The 25,467-nt window shown below is 37.5% G+C and overlaps 2 protein-coding genes and 1 long non-coding RNA gene across 4 annotated transcripts; 2 read left to right on the forward strand and 1 right to left on the reverse strand.

Annotated features, from left to right (window-relative positions):
- The first annotated feature begins 2,786 nt into the window (after window positions 1-2,786).
- Window positions 2,787-6,303, forward strand: LOC135631572 (receptor-like protein EIX2). The gene is made up of 3 exons (XM_065139304.1): window positions 2,787-4,575; window positions 4,756-5,771; window positions 5,821-6,303. Exons 1-3 carry the CDS (start codon window positions 2,787-2,789, stop codon window positions 6,301-6,303), a joined length of 3,288 nt encoding a protein of 1,095 aa, XP_064995376.1.
- Window positions 6,304-16,447: 10,144 nt separating this feature from the next.
- LOC135631445 (receptor-like protein EIX1) lies at window positions 16,448-19,003 on the forward strand. 2 transcript variants are annotated; one of them, XM_065139132.1, is made up of 2 exons: window positions 16,448-17,901; window positions 18,063-19,003. In XM_065139132.1, exons 1-2 carry the CDS (start codon window positions 16,538-16,540, stop codon window positions 18,103-18,105), a joined length of 1,407 nt encoding a protein of 468 aa, XP_064995204.1. In that variant the 5' UTR covers window positions 16,448-16,537; the 3' UTR covers window positions 18,106-19,003. The 2 variants fall into 2 exon arrangements, with proteins under 2 accessions (XP_064995204.1, XP_064995203.1); XM_065139131.1 differs by having other exon boundaries at window positions 16,450-17,942.
- Window positions 19,004-21,080: 2,077 nt separating this feature from the next.
- LOC135630958 (uncharacterized) lies at window positions 21,081-24,397 on the reverse strand. Its single transcript, XR_010494193.1, has 2 exons — window positions 21,515-24,397; window positions 21,081-21,447 (listed from the first exon to the last, which is right to left on the reverse strand). It is a non-coding gene; the product is annotated as an uncharacterized LOC135630958 (long non-coding RNA).
- Window positions 24,398-25,467: the final 1,070 nt, after the last annotated feature.

Consider the following 25,467-nt stretch of genomic DNA (forward strand, 5'->3'; position numbering starts at 1 on the left):
TAGATTGTTTGATAAGATATGATGTCTTTAATAGCAATTAACTTAGGATAAGTTATGTCCTTAATATATTGCAATACATATTAATGCTCCAAAATCAACATTGTTGAGTATTTGATTGATTCTGTTAGCCACTGGTTTAATTATTTTTTATAATAAATTCTTAGCTTAATCAAATGATATTCAATCATTAATCATTTATGATAAATTCTCGACTTAATTCAACGATTCAAATATATTAATGAAGTCAAATAAACGATAATGATTTGAGTGATTTTTCTCTGTTTTCTTTATTCAATAATGAGACAAATTACAGGGTCAAGTAAATGATGGACGGTGATTCGTATTAGTTTTCTTTAGTTGCCTTTGGCGAATGGATTGTTTGACACTACACGATATCCTTAATACATTGCAATAGAGATTATTACTCCAAAATTAATACTCCTGAATATTTGATTGTTGAATCAATCACTAACCTTTGATGATAAATTCTCGACTCAATTGAATAATTCAACCTATTAGTAGAGTCAAGTAAATGACAATGATTTGAGTGACTTTTCTTTATTTTTTTCCATTCAAGAATTGAACAAATCGTTAAGTTAAATGATGGTTATTTAGAGTAGCTTTCTTTGGTTGCCTTCGGATAGTTTGACACACCGATGTCCTTAATATATTACGTTAGACAAACCGATGTCCTTAATATATTACGTTAGAGATTAATGCTCTAAAATCAACACTCTTGAGTATTTGATTGATTATTTCTATTAGTTACGACCACCAATATTTAATAATAAATTATCGACTCAATTGAATAATTCAACACATTAGTGAAGTCAAGTAAATGACAATGATTTGAGTGACTTTTCTTTGTTTCCTTCGATCATGAATTAGATAAATCGTTGCGTCAAGTAAACGATAGTGACTTTTCTTTGATTCATAGTTGCTTTCTTTAGTTGCCTTTAGTGATTGGATCGTTTAACATGACATGATATCGTTAATAGTAATTAGCTTGTGATAAGTTGATATCCTTAATATATTGAAATATAGATTAATGATCCAAAATCAACACTCTTGAATAATTAAATAATTTAATATTAGTGAAGTCAAGTAAATGACAATGATTTGAGTGACTTTTCTTTATTTCCTTCATAAATTAGACAAATTGTTGCGTCAAGTAAACGATAGCGATTGAAAGCAACTTTCTTTGGTTGCCTTCAGTGAATGGATTGTTTGACATGATGTCGTTAATAGCAATTAACATAAGATAAGTTGATGCCCTCAATACATTGAAATAGAGATTAATACTCCAAAATTAATGCTCTTAAGTATTTGATTACTTCTTTTAGCCACTGATTCAATAACTAACTTACTTTTAATTATAAATTCTCGATTAGATTGAATGATTCAAAACATTAACTAAATGACAATGATTTAAGTGATTTTTCTTTGTTTTCTCAATTTAAGAATTAAATAAATCGTTAAGTCAAGTAAACGATCATGATTAAGAGTAGCTTTCTTTCATTATCTTCAACGAATAGATTGTTTGATATGACACCGATTATAGATGAAAGGTCTATATAATTTTTAGCTAATACAAATAAGAAGTCAGCCACACCATCTTGAATGTACATTGTGTCTAGAAGATATCTTAGATAAGTATAATTGATACAGAATAATTTAATTTGTGTCAGTTGGAATTAATTAATACATCTCGTAGACAATAACAATACCATCTTCAATAGCATATTAATAATTAATACTTATTATTATAAATAATAAGTCATCTCCAACATCCTATTGTCTAGTAGTAATCCATTCATTCAAAAGATGAGTATATGCCATCTTCATAATAAAAAAAAATGAAAAAACACATAGGAGTAATTAAGTACACCTCTATAACTACAGACAATTATTACTTTCCTATTGTTTGATAATAGGAAAATGGATATATTTACACACATCTGTTGGGATTGAACGTGATTGAAGATAAGTTTATCGGCCTACCTCCTCTGGTTAACGATTGATGCTGATGTAAGATGTCGAAACAATCGCTCCATGTATAATTTTCAACAATATGTATGACATTTCAAATATTTATAATAAATCTTGGTAAATTTCTCAATTTCTTTGGAATTATTATTTTTAATTAAAAGAAAGATAACTTTCAATGAATCAGAAAAAGGCAGCAGAAGGGTTGAAAGGTATGCCTAAGGATTCGTGCTTATAACATTGTGAGAACCCAAAGTTTCTACCAAAAATAAAAAATAATAATTGATGCATTTTGCAATTTAAGAATCATGGTACATAGATGAGATCAAAAGAGTGCTCTTTTGCCATAAAATACATGCTACAATGACGAGGGCTTTTTACTTCCACCACCAATCTCCAATCATACTGTTTGGATGTCTGCTTATATATGTGGTTAAGCTCGGTTAGTGATACTGTCTGATGTATAATAAATACATCATATCTCCAATGGTTTGACTGGTAGTAGATTAGGATTATGATCAGGAATGCGACACCAGTGGTGGAAATTAAGCTATGGAACAGCCTCCACCATATGTGAGTTCCCAATTTGTTTTGGACATTGACTTGCTTCCACGTTGCTTGACTTTGACTAGTGACAATTTTGTTGGACACATCTTCGTGTGAAGCGTTCAGCCTCATCCAGGAGTTCCCTCCTGACAGCTTCCTCCTCTAACGGGGCACTCACGCATACGTTAGGCAAATATGAGCTTATATACACATATGAGAGCTGCCGGCTTTAGGGGTAGAGCTCACCATTAAACATGGGCGGGAGAACCCCTCTTCTTGTCCTCACCTTTTCTCTTGCCGTTCTGAGCATTGAGCTTGGGATTTCTCATGGCTGCCGAGAGACGGAGAGGAAAGCCCTCATCGACTTCAAGCGTGGACTTCATGATCCTTCCAATCGTCTCTCTTCCTGGGTCGGGGAGGACTGTTGTGCGTGGGAAGGTGTTGGCTGCAGCAACATCTCTGGTCATGTTATCAAGCTGGATCTTCGAAATAGACGTCTGACGTATCCAATTGAGTACTGCACTCATCAGGAGGTGTACGACATGTTGGATGATGATCCAGGATGCAAATGGGCAGTGCGTGGTGACATAACTCCATCACTGCGTTCTCTCCAACAACTTAATCGCCTGGACCTCAGCGGCAACTATTTTATGCATAAACCTATCCCAAAGTTCTTGGGAGCTTTCAGAAGACTAACATATCTTAACCTCTCAGGTGCAGGCTTCGTGGGTAGAGTACCTGACCAGCTCGGAAATCTATCCACTTTGCAGCACCTCGACCTTTCTTATAACCGCTATTGGGATGATGAAGGTGATGGCTTCTTCTGCTTGTACCTTGAGAACACGAGATGGATCTCTATGCTCACTTCCCTTCTGCATCTTAACATGACTCGTGTCCGTTTTACAAATGCGGCCAACTGGTTACAAGATTTGAATGCACTACCACGTATACAAGAGATTGAATTAAGAGGTTGTGACATAGGGACCTTTCCACGTTCGCTGTCTCATGTCAACTTCACATCTCTCACCACTCTTGATTTACGAGGCAATGATATAAACTCCACCATACCAGATTGGATGTTCAATATTACTAGCCTCGAGTTCCTTTATCTTGGTGGGAATGACCTACATGGGTTCTTTCCTAATTCTATTACGAAGTTGACATCTCTCAGGGCACTCGACTTGTCTAGGAGTGTGTTCCAAGATGGCTTCATGCGATTAGCTCCTATATCCAACCTCTGCAAGCTCCAAATTCTCAATCTACGCTATGTGCCTATTAACGATGTGCTTGCCAATTTAAAAATGGTTTTCTCTGGATGTCTTAGGAATAGCATGGAGGAATTGTACCTCGGAGGCACCCAACTGAGTGGTTCCTTTCCGGATTGGTTAGGGAATATCAGGAATCTAAAATCTCTTGATCTTTCTTTCAACTCCCTCTATGGATCAGTGCCTGCATCTATCGGGAATCTATCATTGCTGCAACATTTGTCTTTATATTCTAATGATTTGAATGGGACGATTTCGGAAGGCATCGGACAACTAAAGAGCCTTGTTGATTTGGTTCTCCACAATAACTCGTTGAGCTTATCGGAGGACGACCTTGCTAATCTATCGAGTTTGAAATATTTGGACATTTCTTACAACTTCATTGAATTGAACAAAGCCGATGACTGGATCCCTTCTTTTCAGCTTCAAAGTCTCTTCATGGATTTCTGCCAAATAGGGCCCACGCCCCAATTTCCAAAATGGCTCCGAACACAGACCACTCTTCGTCAACTATATTTGTCAAGTGCAGGTATCAAAGACATGTTTTTCGATAGGCTTCCTTCTAATCTTGAGTATTTGGATCTTTCGTATAACTCTCTCAATGGATCATTGCCCGCTTCTCTTGGAAACCTCTCTATGCTGCGATCTTTGAATTTAGGATCCAACAATTTGAAGGGGATGCTTCCGGAAGGCATCAAATGGTTGAAGGGCCTTACATATTTGGATCTCTACAATAACTCATTGAGATTATCGGAGGACGACCTTGCTAATCTACCAAGTTTGAAATATTTGGTCATTTCATACAACTCTATACACTTGAACAAAAGCGATGATTGGATCCCTCCCTTTCAGCTTAACACCCTTTTGATGGGATTCTGTCAAATACTGCCCATACCCCAATTTCCGAAATGGCTCCGAACATAAACCACTCTTAGTGAATTATATTTATCAAATACAGGGATCAAAGAAACGATCCCCAATTGGCTTCCATCCGGTCTCCAAAATTTGGATCTCTCCGATAATATGATTGGTATGATTGGCGGTGATGTACCATATTATTTTCCAAATCTAACTTTATTGGATCTCAGCAATAACTCGTTATCAGGATATTTTCCTCTAAAATTATCAAACATGATGCCAAGTCTGGAATATTTGTCTCTCTCCAACAATAAGATTACCGGTGAGATACCACAATTCTTTCCAAAACTGAGATATTTATTTATTTCGAATAACTCGTTCTCGGGGAATCTTTCACAAAGAATCACAAATATCATGCCAAGCTTACAATGGTTCGATATATCTATGAATAATATGAGTGGTGAGATTCCCTTCTCTTATTGTCAATTGAGGAATTTGGAAGGGCTTCAGCTTTCTGAGAATAATTTGTCAGGAAAGGTTCCTAATTGCTGGAAAAATTCCTCAAATTTACTTCTTTTAGACTTATCAAGCAACAAATTAGTAGGTGGAGTCCCTGATTCACTCTGTAATTTGCAAACTCTAGAGTCACTGCACTTGAGTCACAATAATTTATCCGGGCTGATTCCTCATTGTTTAAAGAGTTGCGCAGAACTATCTACTCTCGACTTGGGCCACAACAACTTTATTGGGAACATACCAACTTGGATTGGAGAAAGCTTATTGTACCTAAAGACACTTAGCTTACGCTCGAATGCCTTCACCGGTAGCATTCCTCAATTATCTTCTCTACCATCTCTTCGTATCTTGGATCTCTCCAACAACAATCTTTCAGGAATGATACCACAGAGCTTTGGGGACTTCAGTACGTTAAAAAGTGCTCCTACGTATCAGTGTTGTTACTTCAACAATGATAGTCTCTCCGTGGAAGATATGTGGCTCTTTATAAAAGGAAGTGAAATCAAGTATACTACCTCCAGACAACTTTCAATTGATACACTTATTGATCTCTCCAACAATTACTTATCTGGAAACATCCCTGAAGAGCTGGAGGAATTTGCATGGATTGCGGAGCCTAAATCTATCCGAAAATTACCTTATAGGTCAGATACCGAGAAGCATTGGCGAAATGAAACAACTAGAAGTTCTCGATCTCTCAAGAAATAATCTCTCGGGTGCAATTCCTTCCGGTTTGGCGGCCTTAAATTTCTTGGACCATTTGAATTTATCATATAACAATCTTTCAGGAAGCATTCCCACTGGCAATCAGTTGCAAACTTTTACTGATCCATCTATCTATATTGGCAATCCAAATCTTTGTGGCCCTCCTCTCCCCAAATATTGTATGGTGAATATAGCGAAGGTCGATGAAGAAGAGAAAAATAAAGATTCTTCTGAGACCAGAATGGAAATACTTTGGTTATACACGAGCATCACGCTAGGATTTATTACCGGATTTTGGGCAATTTGTGGAAGCCTTTTGTTGCGACGGACATGGAGGATCGTGTGCTTCCGCACCATTGATAACGTGTTTGACAAGATATACGTGGTGATGGTGGTGACCGTGGCAAAATACAAAAGGAAGCTATGATGACTCATCCGACTTGAGCAATAGCAATGGTATTGGTATCGATCAGTATGTGATACGCTCATGGTTTGCATGTCTTTTCATAACACACCGTCACATGATTTTAATTTTTCCTTTTTGTGCATGCTATAGTTACTCTGTTATATGATCTGCTGATGTTTGTCTACGTAGTTGTTTGTCAAAACTTTGTCATCAAAATATGAGTCATCTGCCTATGGTTTATGAGTTGTTATTTGCTTCATGCAGCAGTGGTTATGGTGTTCATATCTATGCTTGTAAGGTGATTCATAATCTAATTAACAAATTCTAGCTCTGTTGTTAGAGGGGGTCGACATGACTCATCCAACTTAAGCAATATCAATAGCATTAGTATCGATCAGTATGTAATACGTGTTACGGCAAGTAACTTTTTTAGCCGTTACCTCGGGGTCGGCACGGCTGGTTCGAGGGTCCGAGCGGCCAAGATCAGGTGAGGCTCCTCTCGAGATCCCCGGGCGGTCGGTCACGGGGAATCAGGCTGAAATGCTCCGCGTCGCCGGGTCGGGTCGGCTTCGGTCGAGCACCTGCACACTGGTCGGGTCGGTGATTCGGTCCGACCCCTCCGACGATCAAGTTAGAAATGAAGAGGGGAGTCTTAGATGGAATCGTGTGTTTGTCCGCTTACCTCGCCTGCTTGGAACCCGAGGGTATTTATAGGTGAGCTCGATGTTACCTGACGCGCCATCCTGCCGGGGCAGGGCCGTACACCTGATCGCATCCGTTGTCGTTGTGAGCATTGCGCGGTAAGGCCGAGTCGCCATAGGGTATGGCAAGCCTTGGTCGACGCCTTCCCCTGCCCTGTCTGGTCGTGCGGGGTCAGCATGATGAGGTCGTGCGGGTACGGTCGGTGAGGGTGCACGTTACGCTGGTGTTAATGCTCGTCTCTTGGCGCGGTGTGCCGTTTGGGGGTGGCTGACATTGGGCGGTGTTACATCAAATCTGGTGCGTCATGTCTTATTTGTTTTTACCCCTATCATATTCCCCCCCCGGAAGGAGCTATGCGTCGGTTTTCGCATGTAGGGGGGCCCGAGGCATGGCTCTTGTCTTCTGGTGACTTAGCCACGCGAATCTAAGGAGTGAGTCGTCGACGGGTCGGTCGGGCGGGGCCGAACTTGATGATCATAGGGCCGACAAGGGCCGAGTATCACGATGCGATCGGGTTGCCGTGCTGGCGTGGTCTCGGGAGGCGTGCAGCCGAGGGCCGAGGAGCACGGCGCAGGCGGGTTACCGCGCAGGCGTGGTCTCGGGAGGTGTGCAGCCGAGGGCCCTGCTTTTGATTTTTGGCGGCGGTGGGGGTCGAAAAGTTACCGCATTTAATTCTACCCTCAGAAAGGGCGAGTTGGCCCGTCGTTGAGGTTGAGGCGTCCGGTTGCTGCCGCTTCAGCGGGGTCGCCACATCAGACCTTCATTAAGGCGGAGGGCCTTTGGGTGTCTTCCAATGCGACGCGACAGCTGGGCGCGTGCGTGGGTGAGCTGTTGTCCGCTCTTGGGAGGCAAAGGGGCCTTGATTCTGGCGGGACATCACCCTTAAATAGCGGACGCCGAAGCTTGTCTCTATCTTCCGCTGCAGCGTTTCCTCCTTCAAGTTATGCCGTTGCCTCCCCAACTCTCTTCCCGGCCCCTGCTGAACATCATGTGCTCTTCTTCACCCTAAACAAATATATAAGTATATTATACAAAAGAAGGAAGCAACATGGTTTATTGGACCATCGATTATTGTTTTGGTTAACGGCTTCATTAGTAATGTCTTAATTGATAATACAATGGGCTCTTATTGGCTTAAATTTGCATAATTGAATCCTTGTTCATTTAAATTAAAATGTCGAAAAGATAAGCAAAAATACCATGAATATTCTTATTGACACAGAAGAGTTATTAATAATTGAGTTTCTACATCTCTATTCCACCGGTCAAACGTGAATGATTAAAGTTTTTGGATTTTGCTATACTAAGGGATTGATACGAAAAGATATCTGTCTTTAATCAAAACTTTGACACAGGGGTACCAATTTGTTTAAAAAATAAAAATTAATTTACTAAATTTACTATGTTAGTAGGAATTAAAATATAATATATTCTCTAGATCCTGAAATATTGTTCTCCTAGTCACTTGCGACTACTACCCGAATATATCTACCCCTACATCATATAGATGATAGATCATTTTTATTATTTTTCTGTTGACCTTCACGTCTCATTGTGAGCTACTTTCACCATTTTATGGGAATCACCACTACGATGATATTACTATTGCACCACTTTTGTTTTATTTTGTCACGATAATAACCCCCATTGTAATGGCTCCCACAACGATCATCTTTATAGCAATGACCCCTATGACGATAACCTTCGAGACCCTTAGGACTTCCCTCTCCCATGACTCCCTTTTTCAATGTTTCTATCGGGGGAGTTAGAGAGGGAGGTCATAAGAGCAATATGACCTTAATATACTATGATAAGGACAAGGGCAGAAGAGGTGGATGAAGGCATGAGCTTGAAACTTCCTCGAGAAGGTGATGTAGTTTTAGACGCACAACGATAGTGAAGGACGAGGGTGAGGGTGAGGGCGAGGGCAAGAGTTAAGGCGATAAACAAAGACGCAAGCACAAATCTAGCATTGAGAGCAAGAGGTGGAGAGCGAGGTGGGGCCAAGATAAACTCGTCTTTTAAAAAATAAAAAAATATTTTATGAGAATTAAGCAAAAAAAGAGAGCTCTCGAGGAACAAATAGAAAATTAAAGTTTTTTTAGAGAATATATAATAATAATAATTATAATACTAATAATTTTGCCCAACTTTTAATCGTGGTCTCGACGTCTCTACCGCCCCTACAACAGCGGTTCGTTTCTTCTAACGACTCTTATTCCTACTACTTTGTCGGAAGAAGCGGCGATCTCGAGTTCCAGGAGCTGAGCTGCCACATCTCAGGGACGCCACGTGAACTAAGGGGTTACGGGTGAAAGAGGAAGGAAGAGCAAAGATGTCGGAGGATCGACTGGCTTTAACTCCGGCGACGTCACTGCGTCCCATTAGCATTAGAAGTGTTCAGGGTTTGGAGGGAATAATGTGATGACACTGAACTGCTCGATCGCTAGATGCATCATATATTATCGTATCAACCACACCGAATCAACTCAGAGAGGGCAGACCAGGCAAGCTTTTCCAATGGTTTGTTGGCATGGATCCCGCGACCGGTCGCGGTTTGGATGCCAGCTGTTCGTCTCTCTCTCTCCACAACACCACCCACCCCATCAATGTTGTACCTTCCACCACTTCTTTATACACCAACCTTCTCCATCTCCCTTCAGAAACCGGTCCCCTTACCCCCCCCTCTCTGTCCATCTGTCACTACATCCTTGCAGAATTCGAGCTCGTGGGCTCCTCTTCCTTTTGCTACTCGTCCTCCTCCTCCTCTGCCTCTGATGGATCTTTAAGCACGGTCGAAATCCAAGTTGCATCATAATATCGAAATGAAATTGATAATAGGTTCGAGTAAGCATCGTGGTTTAATATAATTATTTTTTTTAAATTATTGAACAGATAAATTAAACCGATCAATTGAACACTTTTTTTTATTTTTAAAGAGAATTTCCCCTTTCTTCCTCCAATTGAATCGATTTTATCTATTAATCCAAACCGGTTCAAATTAATATTATATATTATAAGTTTAATAATAAATAATTGTTATTTAATTAAACAAATAATATATATATATAATTATTTAAAATATGATAAAACATAACACAACAATATTAATTATATATTAATAAAAATTGAAATTGATCAATAAAATATTTAAATATTAATCAAAGAGAATGTGATTATAGTGCTACGTAAAATAATATATCATATCATATTTCATTTGGACATTCGAGTTGATTAGTATGTTCCTGTATAATTAATAGATATCATATTTGAAACAATGTACGAGTAAACTTTTTTTTTATTTTTTAAACTAATAATAAATTCTATAATTTTAATTAACATTTTAATACAAAAATCAATTAAATAAAAAATAAGTAATACTTATATACTCCTTATGTAGAGGTTTTCATCTTAGAAACCAATATATTTCATACTTGAATCCCTATTCTCATTATTTTAACAGAATTAAGATAAAAACCTCTCCATAAGTATGATAGAGAGTTGACCGCAAAATCATGCTCTCGCTCGGTTTGCGGACATGATGGATGGTGTCATTAGCCTCAACTCGTCTTCGTATACTTAAACGGGGAGTTGTATGTCCTTAGGAAACCCACATATGCATGCATGCATGCCTGCCTGCATCCTAATTTGCTTCTTTACTGCTCCAACCAGGATTCTGTATATTGATCATCTTAAACTTTTAGAACTACCGATCACCCTTTGTTTATGAAAGGGTCAAATATTCTTTAATTATGTGATTTACACAAATCATGAAGTCATGGGAGCAATTGAGGAATGTCAAATCCTTTTCATAAGAAGACTATAGATTGGTTAGAACCATAATTAAAGAATTGTGATCTCGTTTCTTTTCGATCCTCTTCTGATGCCTCATATGTACGCAACAACAAAACTTGATGCCACGGCCGAATTCAATGCTTGCTTACATTTGACTCATTGCTTGATCCTCTTCTGATGTCTCAAGTTTACAGAGAAGCGCAGTGTCCTAAACATTTGACTTGGGTATGGCTGTTGATCTACAGGAAATAAAAACGGTGGTGGTCAACATTCCTGATCCATGATAAGCATCTCAAGGTTCTCTTTGGTGCTAAGTTTTCTTCCCCACTACTTGTGACATCATTCCAATTCCTAACCCATACATAAGAAACTTGTCATACTCTCTGATCTATTCAAAGTTCGACCAAGTTGGTGCATTAGCTGATCCCTCACCTAAACTATTTTGGATACCACATGAATCACCAAATATTGCTTTTCGATCATATATATATATATATATATATATATTTTAATGTACTTATGTATGGGAAATTGGACCTGTTCCACAAATCAGATGTGAATATTTGGTAAGGAAACTTGAAGATTGCAAATCTGGTCAATAATTGTAATCACAGGCCAGTGGAGAGTCGATTGGAACATATAAAGGAAAATAAGCTTAGCTGAACTTAAAAATGCATTCACATATCTGAAATGGGATACCACTAAAAGGTTTTTCAGTCATTGTTAGGACCTTGTGCTTTTCAAGTACTAAGAGAAGAGACTTTGTCTTTAGAATTGTCCGAAGAGGTGCCAACTCTTAATCATATTTGTAGAGGATATCAATCCTTAAATCAGGGAAGAAGCAGAGAAGCAGTAAGTTAATTTGTAGGAGCAGATGAGTCTCTGATCATTAGCTTAGGCATCGACAATTTGGATATATGGTTCAAATCTATTAAGTTAATGTGTCAGTAAATCATGAGACAGCATTTTCTTGATGAACTACTAGCTGATGATTGGCAAGTGGGAACCGAGGATTGCTTTCATTGTTGTTTCTAACTTGTGCCGACTAGCGAATGCTGGGCTTACACGGTATTGTTGCTTGGTGCTGGCCAATTTTGAGTGCACATTGATCTCAAGCTGCATTGTCGTCATAGCAACTACAGGGCAAATGGGTGTTTTCCCTGGACATGTTGCCACCATTGCAGAGGGGTTCTTTCTGTCCCTGAGGGGAATGAAGGTACCAAGTATTTCGGTAGCAGTGGGTTTGCCTTTTACACGCTAACTCTGTTACTGACATAGTTGCTATTGACCACATTGATCCAAGCCTCGTCCAAAAAGCCCTCGCGGACTTCACCCAGAAAAGGCTGAAGCCCAGATCGGCGTCGATGTCGTAGGGTATTGAATGCTGCACCATCCGGTTGAGTATTGGTATTTATCGCTTGAGATATGATCCTCTTGGCTCATGATTCAACAGGAGGAAAGAAGTGCAAATCCAATAATTTATTGTGGGATAAGGAAATTACAGAAAACATAATTAAAATGATGTGCCTGATCATTGCATGATGAAATAATGGAACTTGAAGTGAGCTCTCGTCATAATGATGAAGTCATTAAGCAGTCTGCAGCAGCATAACCTGTTATGTGCCATGGTTAAAAACATGATCAAATTGGGAATTCGGAGAAGCTAATTATTTGTCTTCGATATAGCTTTTTCTCCTTTGGTTATGGCCAAGACTTGCAACTGAGAGATAATAAGTAATGCAATCACACTGACATGGTGATATGCAATTATAAAATTTTCTCCGATTATAATTAAAAATCATAATATTTTAACTATTTAGGATCAATCGCATGGATTTTTTTTTAAAACAATCTTAGAAAATTTTCACACACACTCACACACATAATACATGGCAGGAAGTTTTCAAAAAGGGAGTTGATGACCATTTCAAGCCTTTTGTATTAAACATTAATCTTTAGTGTTATTTATTAGCTGTTATTTATTTAAAGTAGTAGTGGTTATGGTGTTCATATCTATGCTTGTCAGGTGATTCATAATCTAGTTAACAAATTCTAACAAGCATAATTTAATGTAAAGATTAAGAATAGCGAATTTTGTGTCATCCGAAATTGAACTTTCTGTCAATTGTTTTGCAGCAAGTTGACATCACTGACAGTATGCACACATGAAACTAGACCTTCACATATTTTATTGGAAGCAGACTAACATCGGATACTGTACTTCCAAATTAGGTTGTGAGATAGAACTGAAGTTGGATACCCTCTCGATCCTCTCACACGTGGCTATTTGTTTCCTCTTAAAGTTCCCATCTTAGTGTTATCCAGAGGATCATTTGTCTAAAGGAACCCCAAGGAATAAGTCAATTATATGGTAAGTCAATTATATGTAAAACGATACCCTCCCTTTGAGAACTGCTGGAGTGCCCGGTTTTCTTATCTGGAATAGCAATGAGCTTACTTTGGTTATTGGATACGAGCGTACAATGAACATGTCGATGCTCGACAATTAATCGGTTGCATCGATAGAGAGGGCTTGTTATTGTATCTAGAACTTGATGCACTTACATGTGGCTGTACACGTAGAAACCATTGAAGATCAAACAAGTCGCAATGGTTATTGCAGCAACAAAATTAAAATTTATATCACAGAATAGCAATTAACCAGAGATAAAATGATTTTCTTAATACATTTAGTAGAGATTAATGATTTAAAATCAACACTCCTGATATTTTGATTACTTTTATTTGCTACTAATTTAAGCATCAATCTTTGATGGCATATTCTTAATTCAATTGAATGATTCGTAGAGTAAGTAAATGACAATGATTCGAATAAATTTTTTTATGTTTCTTTCGTTCAAGAATTGAATAAATCACTGGGTAAGTAAACGGTGACAATTTAAAATAGTTTTCTGTGATTACTTTCGGTAAATAGATTATTTAACATGACATAATATCTTTAATAGCAATTAACTTGAGATAAATTGATGTCCTTAATATATTGCATGTCCTTAATACATTGCAATAGAGATTAATGCTCTAAAATCAATACTCCTAAGTACTTAATTGCTTCTATTAGCCATCAAGTCTTTGATGATAAATTCTTGGTCAACACATTAGTGGAGTCATGTAAATGATAATGATTTGAATGATTTTTCTTTGTTTTCTTCAATCAAGATAGTGATTCAAAATAGTTTTCTTTAGTTGCCTTGGATTATTTGACATAACATAATGTCCTAAATAATAATTAACTTGAGAAAACTAATGTCCTTACGATATTGAGATTAAAGCTCCAAATCAACACTTCTAAATATTTGATTGATTATGTTAGTCATTCATTCAATCACCAACTTTTAATAATAAATTCTCTTTTAATTGAATGATGTAAATATATTAGTAAAGTCTAAGTTAAATGACAATGATTTGAGTGACTTTTCTTTGTTTTCTCCCATAAAAAATTAAACAAATCGTTGGGTCAAATAAATGATAGTGATTTGAAATATCTTTTTTTGGTTATATTTAGCGAATGGATTATTTCCCTTGACATGATGTCCTGAATAATAATTAATTTGAGAAAACTAATATCATTAAGATATTTGTAATAGAGATTAAAGCTTCAAAATCAATACTAGTATTTAATTGCTTATGTTAACGGTTGATTCAATCATCAACCTTTAATGATAAGTTTTTGCTCAATTGAATGATTAACATATTAGTGGAGTCAAGTAAATGACAATGATTTGAGAAACTTTTTTTTGTTTTCTTCGATCAAGAATTAAATAAATTATTGGGTCAAGTAAACGATAGTGATTTGAAATAGTTTTCTTTGATTGCCTTTGAATGGATTATTTTATATGACATGTTCTGAATAGTAATTAACTTGAGAAATAGAGATTAAAGCTCTAAAATTAATACTGGTAAGTATTTGATTGCTTATGTTAGTCATTGATTTAATCATCGATCTTTAATGATAAATTCTTGCTCAATTTGATGATTCAACACATTAGTAGAGTCAAGTAAATGATAATGATTTGAGTGACTTTTCTTTGTTTTGTCCGATCAAGAATTAAACAAATCGTTAGGTCAAGTAAACGATAGTGATTTGAAATATTTTTTTTTTTTGTTGCGTTCGGTGAATAGATTATTTGATGTGGCATGATATCCTGAATAGTAATTAACTTGAGAAAAATAATATCCTTAAGACATTACAATAGAGGTTAAAGTTTCAAAATTAACATTTGTAAGTATTTGATTGTTTATGTTAGCCATTGATTCAATCACCAACCTTTAATGATAAATTCTCACTCAATTGAATGATTCAACACATTAGTGGAGTCAAGTAAATGTCAATGATTTGAGTGACTTTTCTTTGTTTTCTTCAATCAAGAATTAAATGAATTATTGGGTCAAGTAAATGATAGTGATTTAAAATAGCTTTTTGATTACCTTTTATTTGACATGACATGATATCTTGAATAGTAATTAACTTGAAAAAAACTAATATCCTTAAGACATTATGAATCTCCAAAATCAATGCTTCCAAGTATTTAATTGCTTATGTTAGTCATTAATTTAATCATCAATTTTTAATGATAAATTCTCGTTTAATTGAATGATTCAACATATTAGTAGAGTCAAATAAATGATAATGGTGTTTTGAGGTAATTTTCTTTGATTGCCTTTAGATTATTTGACATGATATTCGATTGTAGATGAAAGATCTTCCCAGTTTTGGCTATAAATTTCATGCCACATAAAAATATATGATAGTTGATAAAAAACGATAAGTGATTTAAATCCTTGTCTAATAATCCATTTGAGAAATATTTTGAGTTAATACAAATAGAAAGCATGCAATCTCCGGTGTATATTCACAGAAAGACGAGTGTCTAGGAGAAATCTTAGACAAGTATAATTAATACACGATAAGTATAATTTGTATCTATAATTAGTAAATCTCTTAGACAATAGCAATGCCTACTTCAATAGTCTATTAATAATTAATACTTATGAATACAAATAATAAGTCATCTCCAACATTGTATTGTCTATGAGAAATCCATTCATTGAATAGACGAGTATATGCCATCTTCATTAAAAAAAAAAAAAAAAGCATACGAGTAATTAAGTGCAGCTGCATAACTGTAAATAATTATTGCTTTCCTATTGTTTGGTAATAACAAAAAGCATATACTCATACACATCTGTTGGGATTAACAAAAAGCATATAGCAATGTGAGAACCCAACGGTTCTACCAAATAATAATAATAATAATTAATGCACCTTGCAATTTAAGAATCATGGTACAAAGTTGAGATCAAAAGAGTGCTATTTTGCCATAAATTTCATGCTACACTGATGCTTTTAACTTCCACCACCAATCGCCAATCATATACCGTCGGATGTCTGCTTATATATGCGATTAAGATCGGTTAGTGATATTATTTGATGTATAATAAATACATCATTTCTAAGAAGGTTTGACTGGTAGATTAGGATTATGACAAGGAAATACATCATTTCCAAAAAGGTTTGACTGGTAAATTAGGATTATGACAAGGAATGCGACACCTGTGGTGGAAAGTAAGCGATCAATGGAAATGCCTCCACCATACGCGAGTTTCCATTTTGTTTTAGCCTCATCCAGGAGTTCCCTCCTGACAACTTTCTCCACCAACGGGGCACTCACGCATGCGTTACGCAAATATGAACTTATATACAGACACGAGGCTTTAGGGGTAGAGCTCACCGTAAAACATGGGTGGGAGAGCCCCTCTTCTTTTCCTCACCTTTTCTCTTGCTGTTCTGAGCATTGAGCTTGGTATTTCTCATGGCTGTCGAGAGACGGAGAGGAAAGCCCTCATCGACTTCAAGCGTGGACTTCATGATCCTTCCAATCGTCTCTCTTCCTGGGTCGGGGAGGACTGTTGTGCGTGGAAAGGAGTTGGCTGCAGCAACATCTCTGGTCATGTTGTCAAGCTGGATCTTCGAAATAGATGTTCATTTCTAGCTGACGACTGCACTCATCAGGAGGTGTCCTTCTTGTTGGATGATGATCCAGGATGCAGATGGGCACTGCATGGTGACATAACTCCATCACTGCGTTCTCTCCAACAACTTAATCACCTGGACCTCAGCGGCAACTGTTTTACGCATAAACCCATCCCCAAGTTCTTTGGAGCTTTCAGAAGACTAACATATCTTAACCTCTCAGGGGCAGGCTTCGTGGGTAGAGTACCTGATCAGCTCGGAAATCTATCCACTTTGCAGCACCTCGACCTTTCTTATAACTGCAATGGGGATGATGACGGTGATGGCTTCTTCTGCTTGTACCTTGAGAACACAAGATGGATCTCTATGCTCACTTCCCTTCGGCACCTTAACATGAATTTGGTCAATTTTACAAATGCGTCCAACTGGTTGCAAGATTTGAACGTGCTTCCACGTGTTCAGGAGATTAAATTAAGTTCTTGTGACTTAGGGACCTTTCCACATTCATTGTCTGATGTCAACTTCACATCTCTCACCACTCTTGATTTAGGAGACAATGATATAAACTCCACCATACCAGATTGGGTGTTCAATATTACTAGCCTCGAGTACCTTTATCTTGGTGGGAATGACCTACATGGGTTCTTTCCTAATTCTATTACGAAGTTGACATCTCTCAGGGAACTCGATTTGTCTAGGAGTGAGTTCCAAGATGGCTTCATGCAGGTAGCTCCTATATCTAATCTCTGCAAGCTCCAAATTCTATACCTGCGCCAGGTGCTTATCAACGATGTGTTTGCCAATCTAAAAATGGTTTTCTCTGGATGTCTTAAGTATAGTATGGAGGAATTGGACCTCAGCGACACCCAGCTGAGTGGTTCCTTTCCGGATTGGCTAGGGAACATCAAGAATCTCAAATCTCTTTATCTTTCTTTCAACTCCCTCTGTGGATCAGTGCCTGCATCTATCGGGAATCTATCATTGCTGCAACATTTAGTTTTATATTCTAATGATTTGAATGGGACGATTTCGGAAGGCATCGGACAACTGAAGAGCCTTATCTATTTGGATCTCAGTAGTAACTCGTTGAGCTTATCGGAGGTCCAATTGGCTAATCTATCAAGTTTAAGGTATTTGGACATTTCGAACAACTACGACTCCAGAAAAAGTGGTGATTGGATCCCGTCCTTTTCAGTTTCAACCTCTTTATATAACATTTTTTTTAAATAGCATATTTTCCAAAACGGTTCCAAACTACAAATCTTTTCATGAATTATATTTTCACATGCAGGAGTAGGAGTAATAGACATGATTCTCGATGGGCTTCCTTCTAGTCTCGAGCATTTGGATCTTTCTTACAACTCTCTCCACAGATCATTGCCTATATCTCTTGGAAACCTCTCTATGCTGCAATCTTTGTTTCTACGTTCCAGTTACCTGAATGGGATGTTGCCGGAAGGGATCAAACGGTTGAAGGGCCTCGTCCAATTGGATCTTTACAATAACTCGTTGGCCTAATCAGAGGATGACCTTGCTAATCTATCAAGTTTGAAATATTTGGACATTTCATACAACTCTATACACTTGAACAAAAGCAATGACTGGATCCCTCCTTTTCAGCTTCTAAGCCTCTCCATGGATTTCTGCCAAATACTGCCCATTCCCCATTTTCCGAAATGGCTCCAAACACAAGCCAGTCTTCGTCGACTACAATTGTCAAGTGCGGGTATCAAAGACATGTTTTTCGATAGGCTTCCTTCTTGTCTCGAGTATTTGGATCTCTCTTACAACTCTCTCCATGGATCATTGCCTGCATCTCTTGGAAACCTCTCTATGCTACAATCTTTGATTTTACGTTCCAATTATTTAAATGGGATGTTTCCGGAAGGCATCAAACGGTTGAAGGGCCTCGTCCAATTGGATCTTCACAATAATTCGTTGAGCTTATCAGAGGACGACCTTGTTAATCTATCAAGTTTGAAATATTTGGACATTTCATACAACTCTATACACTTGAACAAAAGCGATGATTGGATCCCTCCCTTTCAGCTTAACACCCTTCTCATGGGATTCTGCCAAATACTACCTATACCCCATTTTCCGAAATGGCTTCGAACACAAACCACTCTTGGTGAATTATATTTATCAAACACAGGTATGAAAGAAACGATTCCCAACTGGCTTCCATCCGGTCTCGAGTATTTGGATCTATCCGATAACAAGATTACTGGTGAGATACCAAAATTCCTTCCTAAATTAAAATATTTATTTCTTTCAAATAACTCATTCTCAGGGAATCTTCCACCAAGAATCTCAGACATAATGCCAAACTTACAATGGTTCGATATATCTACGAATAATATGAGTGGTGAGATTCCCTTCTCTTATTGTCGATCGAGGTATTTGGAAGGGCTTCTGCTTTCCGAAAATAATTTGTCAGGAGGTGTTCCTAATTGTTGGAAAAATCCCTCAAATTTACTTCTTTTAGACTTATCAAGCAACAAATTAGTAGGTGGAATCCCTGATTCAGTCTGTAATTTGCAAACGCGGGAGTCACTGCACTTGAGGCGCAATAATTTATCCGGGCCGATTCCTCTTTGTTTAAAGAGTTGCACAGAACTCGTTACTCTAGACCTCGGCCACAACAACTTTAACGGGAATATACCAACTTGGATCGGAGAAAGCCTCTTGTACCTGAAGACACTAAGCTTACGCTCGAATGACTTCAACGGTAGCATTCCTCAATTATCTTCTCTAGCATCTCTTCGTATCTTGGATTTCTCCAACAACAATCTTTCAGGAATAATACCACGGAGCTTTGGGGACTTCAGTGCATTAAAAAACGCTCCTACGTATCAGTGTTGTTACTTCAACAACGTAATTTTCTTTGAGGAAGATATATGGCTCTTCATAAAAGGAATTGAAATCAAGTATACCACCTTGAGACAACTTTCAATGGATACACTTATTGATCTCTCCAATAATTACTTATCTGGAAACATCCCTGAAGAATTCGGGAATTTGCTTGGATTGCGGAGCTTAAATCTATCCGGAAATTACCTTATAGGTCAGATACCAAGAAGTATCGATGGAATGAAACAACTAGAAGTTCTCGATCTCTCAAGAAATAATCTCTCGGGTGCAATTCCATCCGGTTTGGCGACCTTGAATTTCTTAGACCATTTGAATTTATCATATAACAATCTTTCAGGAAGCATTCCGACTGGCAACCAATTGCAAACTTTTATTGATCCATCAATCTATGCTGGCAATCCAAATCTTTGTGGCCCTCCTCTCCTCAAAAATTGTACGGTGAATATAGCACAGGCCGTTGAAGAAGAGCAAAATAAAGATTCTTCTAAAAATAGAATGGAAACACTTTGGTTATACACAAGCATCACGCTAGGATTTATTATTGGATTTTGGGCGATTTGTGGAAGCCTTTTGTTGCAACGAACATGGAGGATCGCATACTTCCGCGCCATTGATAACATGTGTGACAAGCTATACGTGGTGATGGTAGTGACCGTGGCAAAATACAAAAGGAATCTATGATAACTCTGTTGTTAGAGGGGGACGACATGACTCATCCAACTTAAGCAATAGCAATGGCATTGGTATAGATCAGTATTTGATACGCTCATGGCTTGCTTGTCTTTTCATAACACCGTCACATGATTTTAATTTCTCATTTTTATGCATGCTATAATGACTGTTATATGATCCGTTGATGTTTGTCTATGTAGTTTGTTTGTTAAAACTTTAGGTCATCAAAATATGAGTTCTCTGCCTATGGTTTATGCGCTAGCATTTATTTCAAGCAGCAGTGTTTATGGTGTTCAATAGTCATAACCACCGATAATAAATTCTTAGTTCAATTGAATAATTCAATAACAAGTAAATGACAATGATTTGAGTAATTTGTCCATCCTCAACTTAAATCTCAGCAGTTATGGGTATAAGATGCCAAGGGGGTTCCTTGGTTCCATTGATTCAATGATCGAGATGAGTGATTGAGAGTCCGATTGAATCTTTAGGGTGGTTATTTATAGTTCTTGAGCATGGTGGAGCCCTTTCATCAATGGATTGTGCGCTTGTAAGGGAAGCTGCCCACAGCAGCAATGGTGGAGTTGGAAGTCGAGAGGAAGCAAAACCCAATACCTACGGTAAGTTCAGTAAAAAAGAATGAACCATCACATTACATAATATAGTCAAAAGTTTCACCCCTTGGGTTCGGATCCAGAGAATTGAATTTTTTTTTTAAAACAGTAACAACTTTCATCGAAATTAAAGAAAGATAACAAGAGGATTGGATGATATATCAGAATCACCCACTTTATAAAAACATGAGAACCCATTGGTTCTTAGAAAAGCAACAAGCTGATGAACTTTGCTGTTGAGAGCCTTAGGGATAAAACTGTGAGCAATGATGTGAAGTTTGGCCATAAATAACGTTACATCAGAAATAATGACAGAAAGGAACCAAGGGATTTCCTTGGCACTGTTAACAATAGATATTAGTGATTGGGAGTCAGTTTGGATCCAGGGGTGGTGCCACTGCAGTGCCTTTGTGTGTTTCAGCGCCTCCAGGACAACGAGAGCCTCTGCCATTAGGGGATTCGATCGGCCCACAGCTAGCGATGAGTTTGCAGCAAAGAGGAAGATAAATATGGTTCCTGCAGAAAATTCGAAGTGAAGTAAAAGATTTCTCACATTGTAATATGTAGCCGTAGATCCCATTACCTGGTTGAGGATACATAGTGCATATATTCCTAGTTTTCTCAGGCGAAGGATATGATTCAGCGATTTCATTGGTGAGGGCAATCACCCTGGAGACTATGGTAGGAGGTTTGGCACGACAGTCATGGAATCTGACCTCATTCCTATTGAGCCAAAGACAACAAAAAGAATAGGAAATGAGACTTAAGATCGTTCTAGAGATTTGTTTGTCATGACTATCTCCCTCGTGAAGCCAAGATAAGCCCATGTGTCAAAAGAACTTGAAACAAATTTCACTTTGGCCTGGAGCAGATTCCAAAAAGAGAGGGCTGAAGAACATTGTAGGAGAATATGTGGGGAGGTATCTACCGAAAGGTGACATACAAAGCAATTATCTTGCTGGTGGCGTAGAATATGTGCAAAGAGGTCAGAGATGGGTAATCGGTTCCAGGAGAGTTTCCATAGAAAGAGTTTTAACTTTAGGGGAGATAGGAAGGAGCCATATCGCCTTCTAACCCTGCCAAACCTCCTCCTTAGAATCTGATTTGATATACCGATAGAAATCAATAGTAGACAACAAGCCTAGGGGATTGGGTTGTCATATCCAAGTGTCCTCATCAAGAGCTCTAAGAATATGTATTCTAAATATTCATTCAACTAGGGAACTGTGGAAGAGCCGCTCAAACAAAACAACATTCAAGCGATTAGAAACCAAAAGATCAACCACAAGACAAAAATTGAAGATTTCCTCAATGTTTAAGTAACGTTTAAGCGATTTGAAAACAATGATGAACAGGAAGTCACACAGTTGCAACAAGGAGAATCAGTAATTTCATGGAGATAAAATTATCATTAATTTAAGCAATGTTAACATGATGCACACTTCATAAATTTACCAACCATTAATCACCACATGTCATATTGAAACAATTTGCAAAATAGGAAATGGATGGTATCAAGTGCACATCATACATTCATAGACACATACACATGGTCACCCGAGGCATGCACACTCACACACACTGTTCAAGAAGAAAGGCTTAAAGAAGAAGGTATTAGGACATCAAGAGCCAGAGATCCTATGAAGTCTCAGTTTAGGCAAAACGCAACATGTTAAATTTGATAAGAGGGGCCAAAAGTAGACAAGCTCTGATACCAAAGAATATAAATACTAATCTTCTTATCGACATTAACCTAGCCAAAGGCTAGCTTAGTTGGTAAAGACATTGATAGTTTATTGTAAGGTCTTGGATTTCAATACTACCTTTGTCGCTTACTCTTAAAAAAAAAAAAAGAAACCCTTGCCAAAGAGAAAAGAAATTGAAATTTGCTCATAAGGTTCACTGCTATGAAATCACAACATACATTTCTGCTCACATATATTCTTATCAAGGTAGAACCACATGAATAGCTTTTATCCCATTTTAAAAGGAATTTTCATCTATTGAATTTTAATCGTTTATCTCAACGTCGACTAGAGCAGATGACTGTTAAGATTATTCTTACCAGATAAGTTTTAGTCTCACCAACATAAGTCAAACTCGTTGCTCTGTTGGAGCAGAATTGCCGAGACCGACCAAAGAAAGCACAAGGATGTCTCTTAAACTGCCTATAGACAACCAACTAACCAATTACATTTCACATTGGTAAATCCCTCTCTGCTTCCCTTTCGATAAAATGATTCATGTGAACAGAATTGCAAGCTGCATAATAATGGATGTCGTAAAGTGCCAGAAAAGTATAATTTTACAGCTAACAAGGAATATGCATTTAAGGTCCATGGCAGGGAAAAGAAAGTCGCAGTCTTCTAATTATCGAATATAATAAGGAAAATCTTACGAATAAAGCAATCCAAATCCTAGATCCTTCGACTTCCGTGACTCATCCCCAAGAAAAAGTTTCTACTATCATATGTGAAACGGTTTGAATGGGAATAATCGAAGCAATACGATCAAACATCAAGAAAAGTCAGAAAGATAACCAGAGCAAAAATAGTTCCAGCAAACCCTTGATCGAAAAAAACAGAAAACATCTTTTTCAAAGTACCGGTAATCAAGAATGGAATACACTTCATAATGCACCTAAAAACCATCTTATTGATCGATCTAACGGTACGCGAGCTTTAAGAAAAGGTAAATAAAGAAAAGAAAACACATTCTCAAATCACCAGCAATCAAGATTGATATGGACCTCGTGATTCACCTAAAATCCATGTTCTTGATCGATCTAGCAATACGCAAGCATCAAGAGAAAAGGGATAATCAAGAAAGGGAAGCGGCGTGCAAGCGACGGTAACCATGAGGAGGATCTGGGGATGGAGACGGATCTGAGAGGAGAAATTTCTCTTGGTAAGGATTTTCCATTCCAATCTCGCACCGGAGGTCCTGCTGCTGCTCGCGTCGCCTCCGGTTCCGGCGACATACTCCAAAGAAGACGAGAGCAGCAACGAAGGAAAGATCACGTAGATGAGGAGGAGGAGCTGCGAAAGCGGCCCTCTCGTCGGCGGCGACGGCTTCGACGGGGCTTCTGGAGACCAAGGTGGGTTCGCTCGATCTTCCTCGCCCGTCGGGCCGGAATTCAAATCTAACAGATCATTTGGGGCTTTCTTGATTCGATTTCGAGATTCGACTCACCAGTCTGCGTTTGTATAACCTTCAAGAGTCTGAACAAATTCTGAAGAAGATTAGAGCTCAAAATTTGTAGAAATAAGATAACGTTATAAGTTGTTTCACAGATTAGATGACATGTTTCAGAACAAATTCGGGTACTTAGCTACGATGACACATCATGTGCCAACTTGGCAAAGCGATGGATCGAATTCATATGCCCCATGCCTTGAGCCTTCCATTGTGATGGCAACCTAACCAAATATAAGCAATATACATCGGCACAAGCTTCTTGATTTGAACATTCTAAGGGGTAATGCACCCTTTGCGATGGAGTTTGTCCTCCTTTTCTTCTAACTTAACGGACATTAGCGGTATTTTCTTTTTTTAAATGGTGTAAGTATTCGAACATTATTTTGAGTTAGTTTTACTTTATGCCACTTTTCTTTTAGATTTTGGTAATCAGTTTTACCTAAAGCCGAAAATAAAAATCGTAATAATTAGTTTAATATGAAAAATGTTGTACTAACACCACTAATGTTTGTTCTAAGTTCGAAAGAAAATTTTGAAGGGTTGCATTAAATCATCGATAATGTCAGATTTTATAATAAAATATTATATTAAAATCACTAATAACCATTCCAAACTTAGAAGAAAAGATGAAGGTTTGTGCTAAATCAATTAAAGCAAATGTAAAACTTACAAAGTTCAGGGCCTAAATCCTGATTGTTTTGATGAAAACATAAATAAAAAATTAATCATATTCTATAATATTTCTCTAGTCCAAACGAATTCATTTTAATTCAGTTGGGAAACACAAGAACTTGATTCATGATATGATAGAGCTACAAATTGGTTAGCTAATTTTATTTAGAATTTTAAAGTATATAGCTAGGTGAAAAGAGAATTAATTGATATCATGAGTTCTATCATACGCACAATCTTTATTATATCTTTAAAATTATTTATTTATCTTTTCTCAAAAAATCATACTACAAATACTTCAAATGTCTCTATATGCTATGTGGAAAAAACCACCATTTACATTATTATTTGGCTATATACAATCAAGTCAGTCATGATGTATTCTTCTTTCTATGATAATGGATGAGGCATGACTTATGTAGACATCAACTTTCCATTCCTTTCAAAGATTAAACAAAATAAATAATAATAATTTTTAGTTTTTTTTTATTCATTGGTTGCTCTTTTCAAAAAGTAATCAAATTATTACTCTTTTTAAAAAGTAGTCAAATTATCAATTGGGTCAAGTAAACGATAATGATTTTGATAACATTTTTCTTTGATTCCATTCTTAATCGTGACTTGAAACATGTCGTTATCTATCTCTCTCTTTTTCTCTTTTTCTTT

Source organism: Musa acuminata, chromosome BXJ3-2 (assembly GCF_036884655.1).
Source record: "Musa acuminata AAA Group cultivar baxijiao chromosome BXJ3-2, Cavendish_Baxijiao_AAA, whole genome shotgun sequence".
Classification (NCBI taxonomy): Eukaryota; Viridiplantae; Streptophyta; class Magnoliopsida; order Zingiberales; family Musaceae; genus Musa; species Musa acuminata.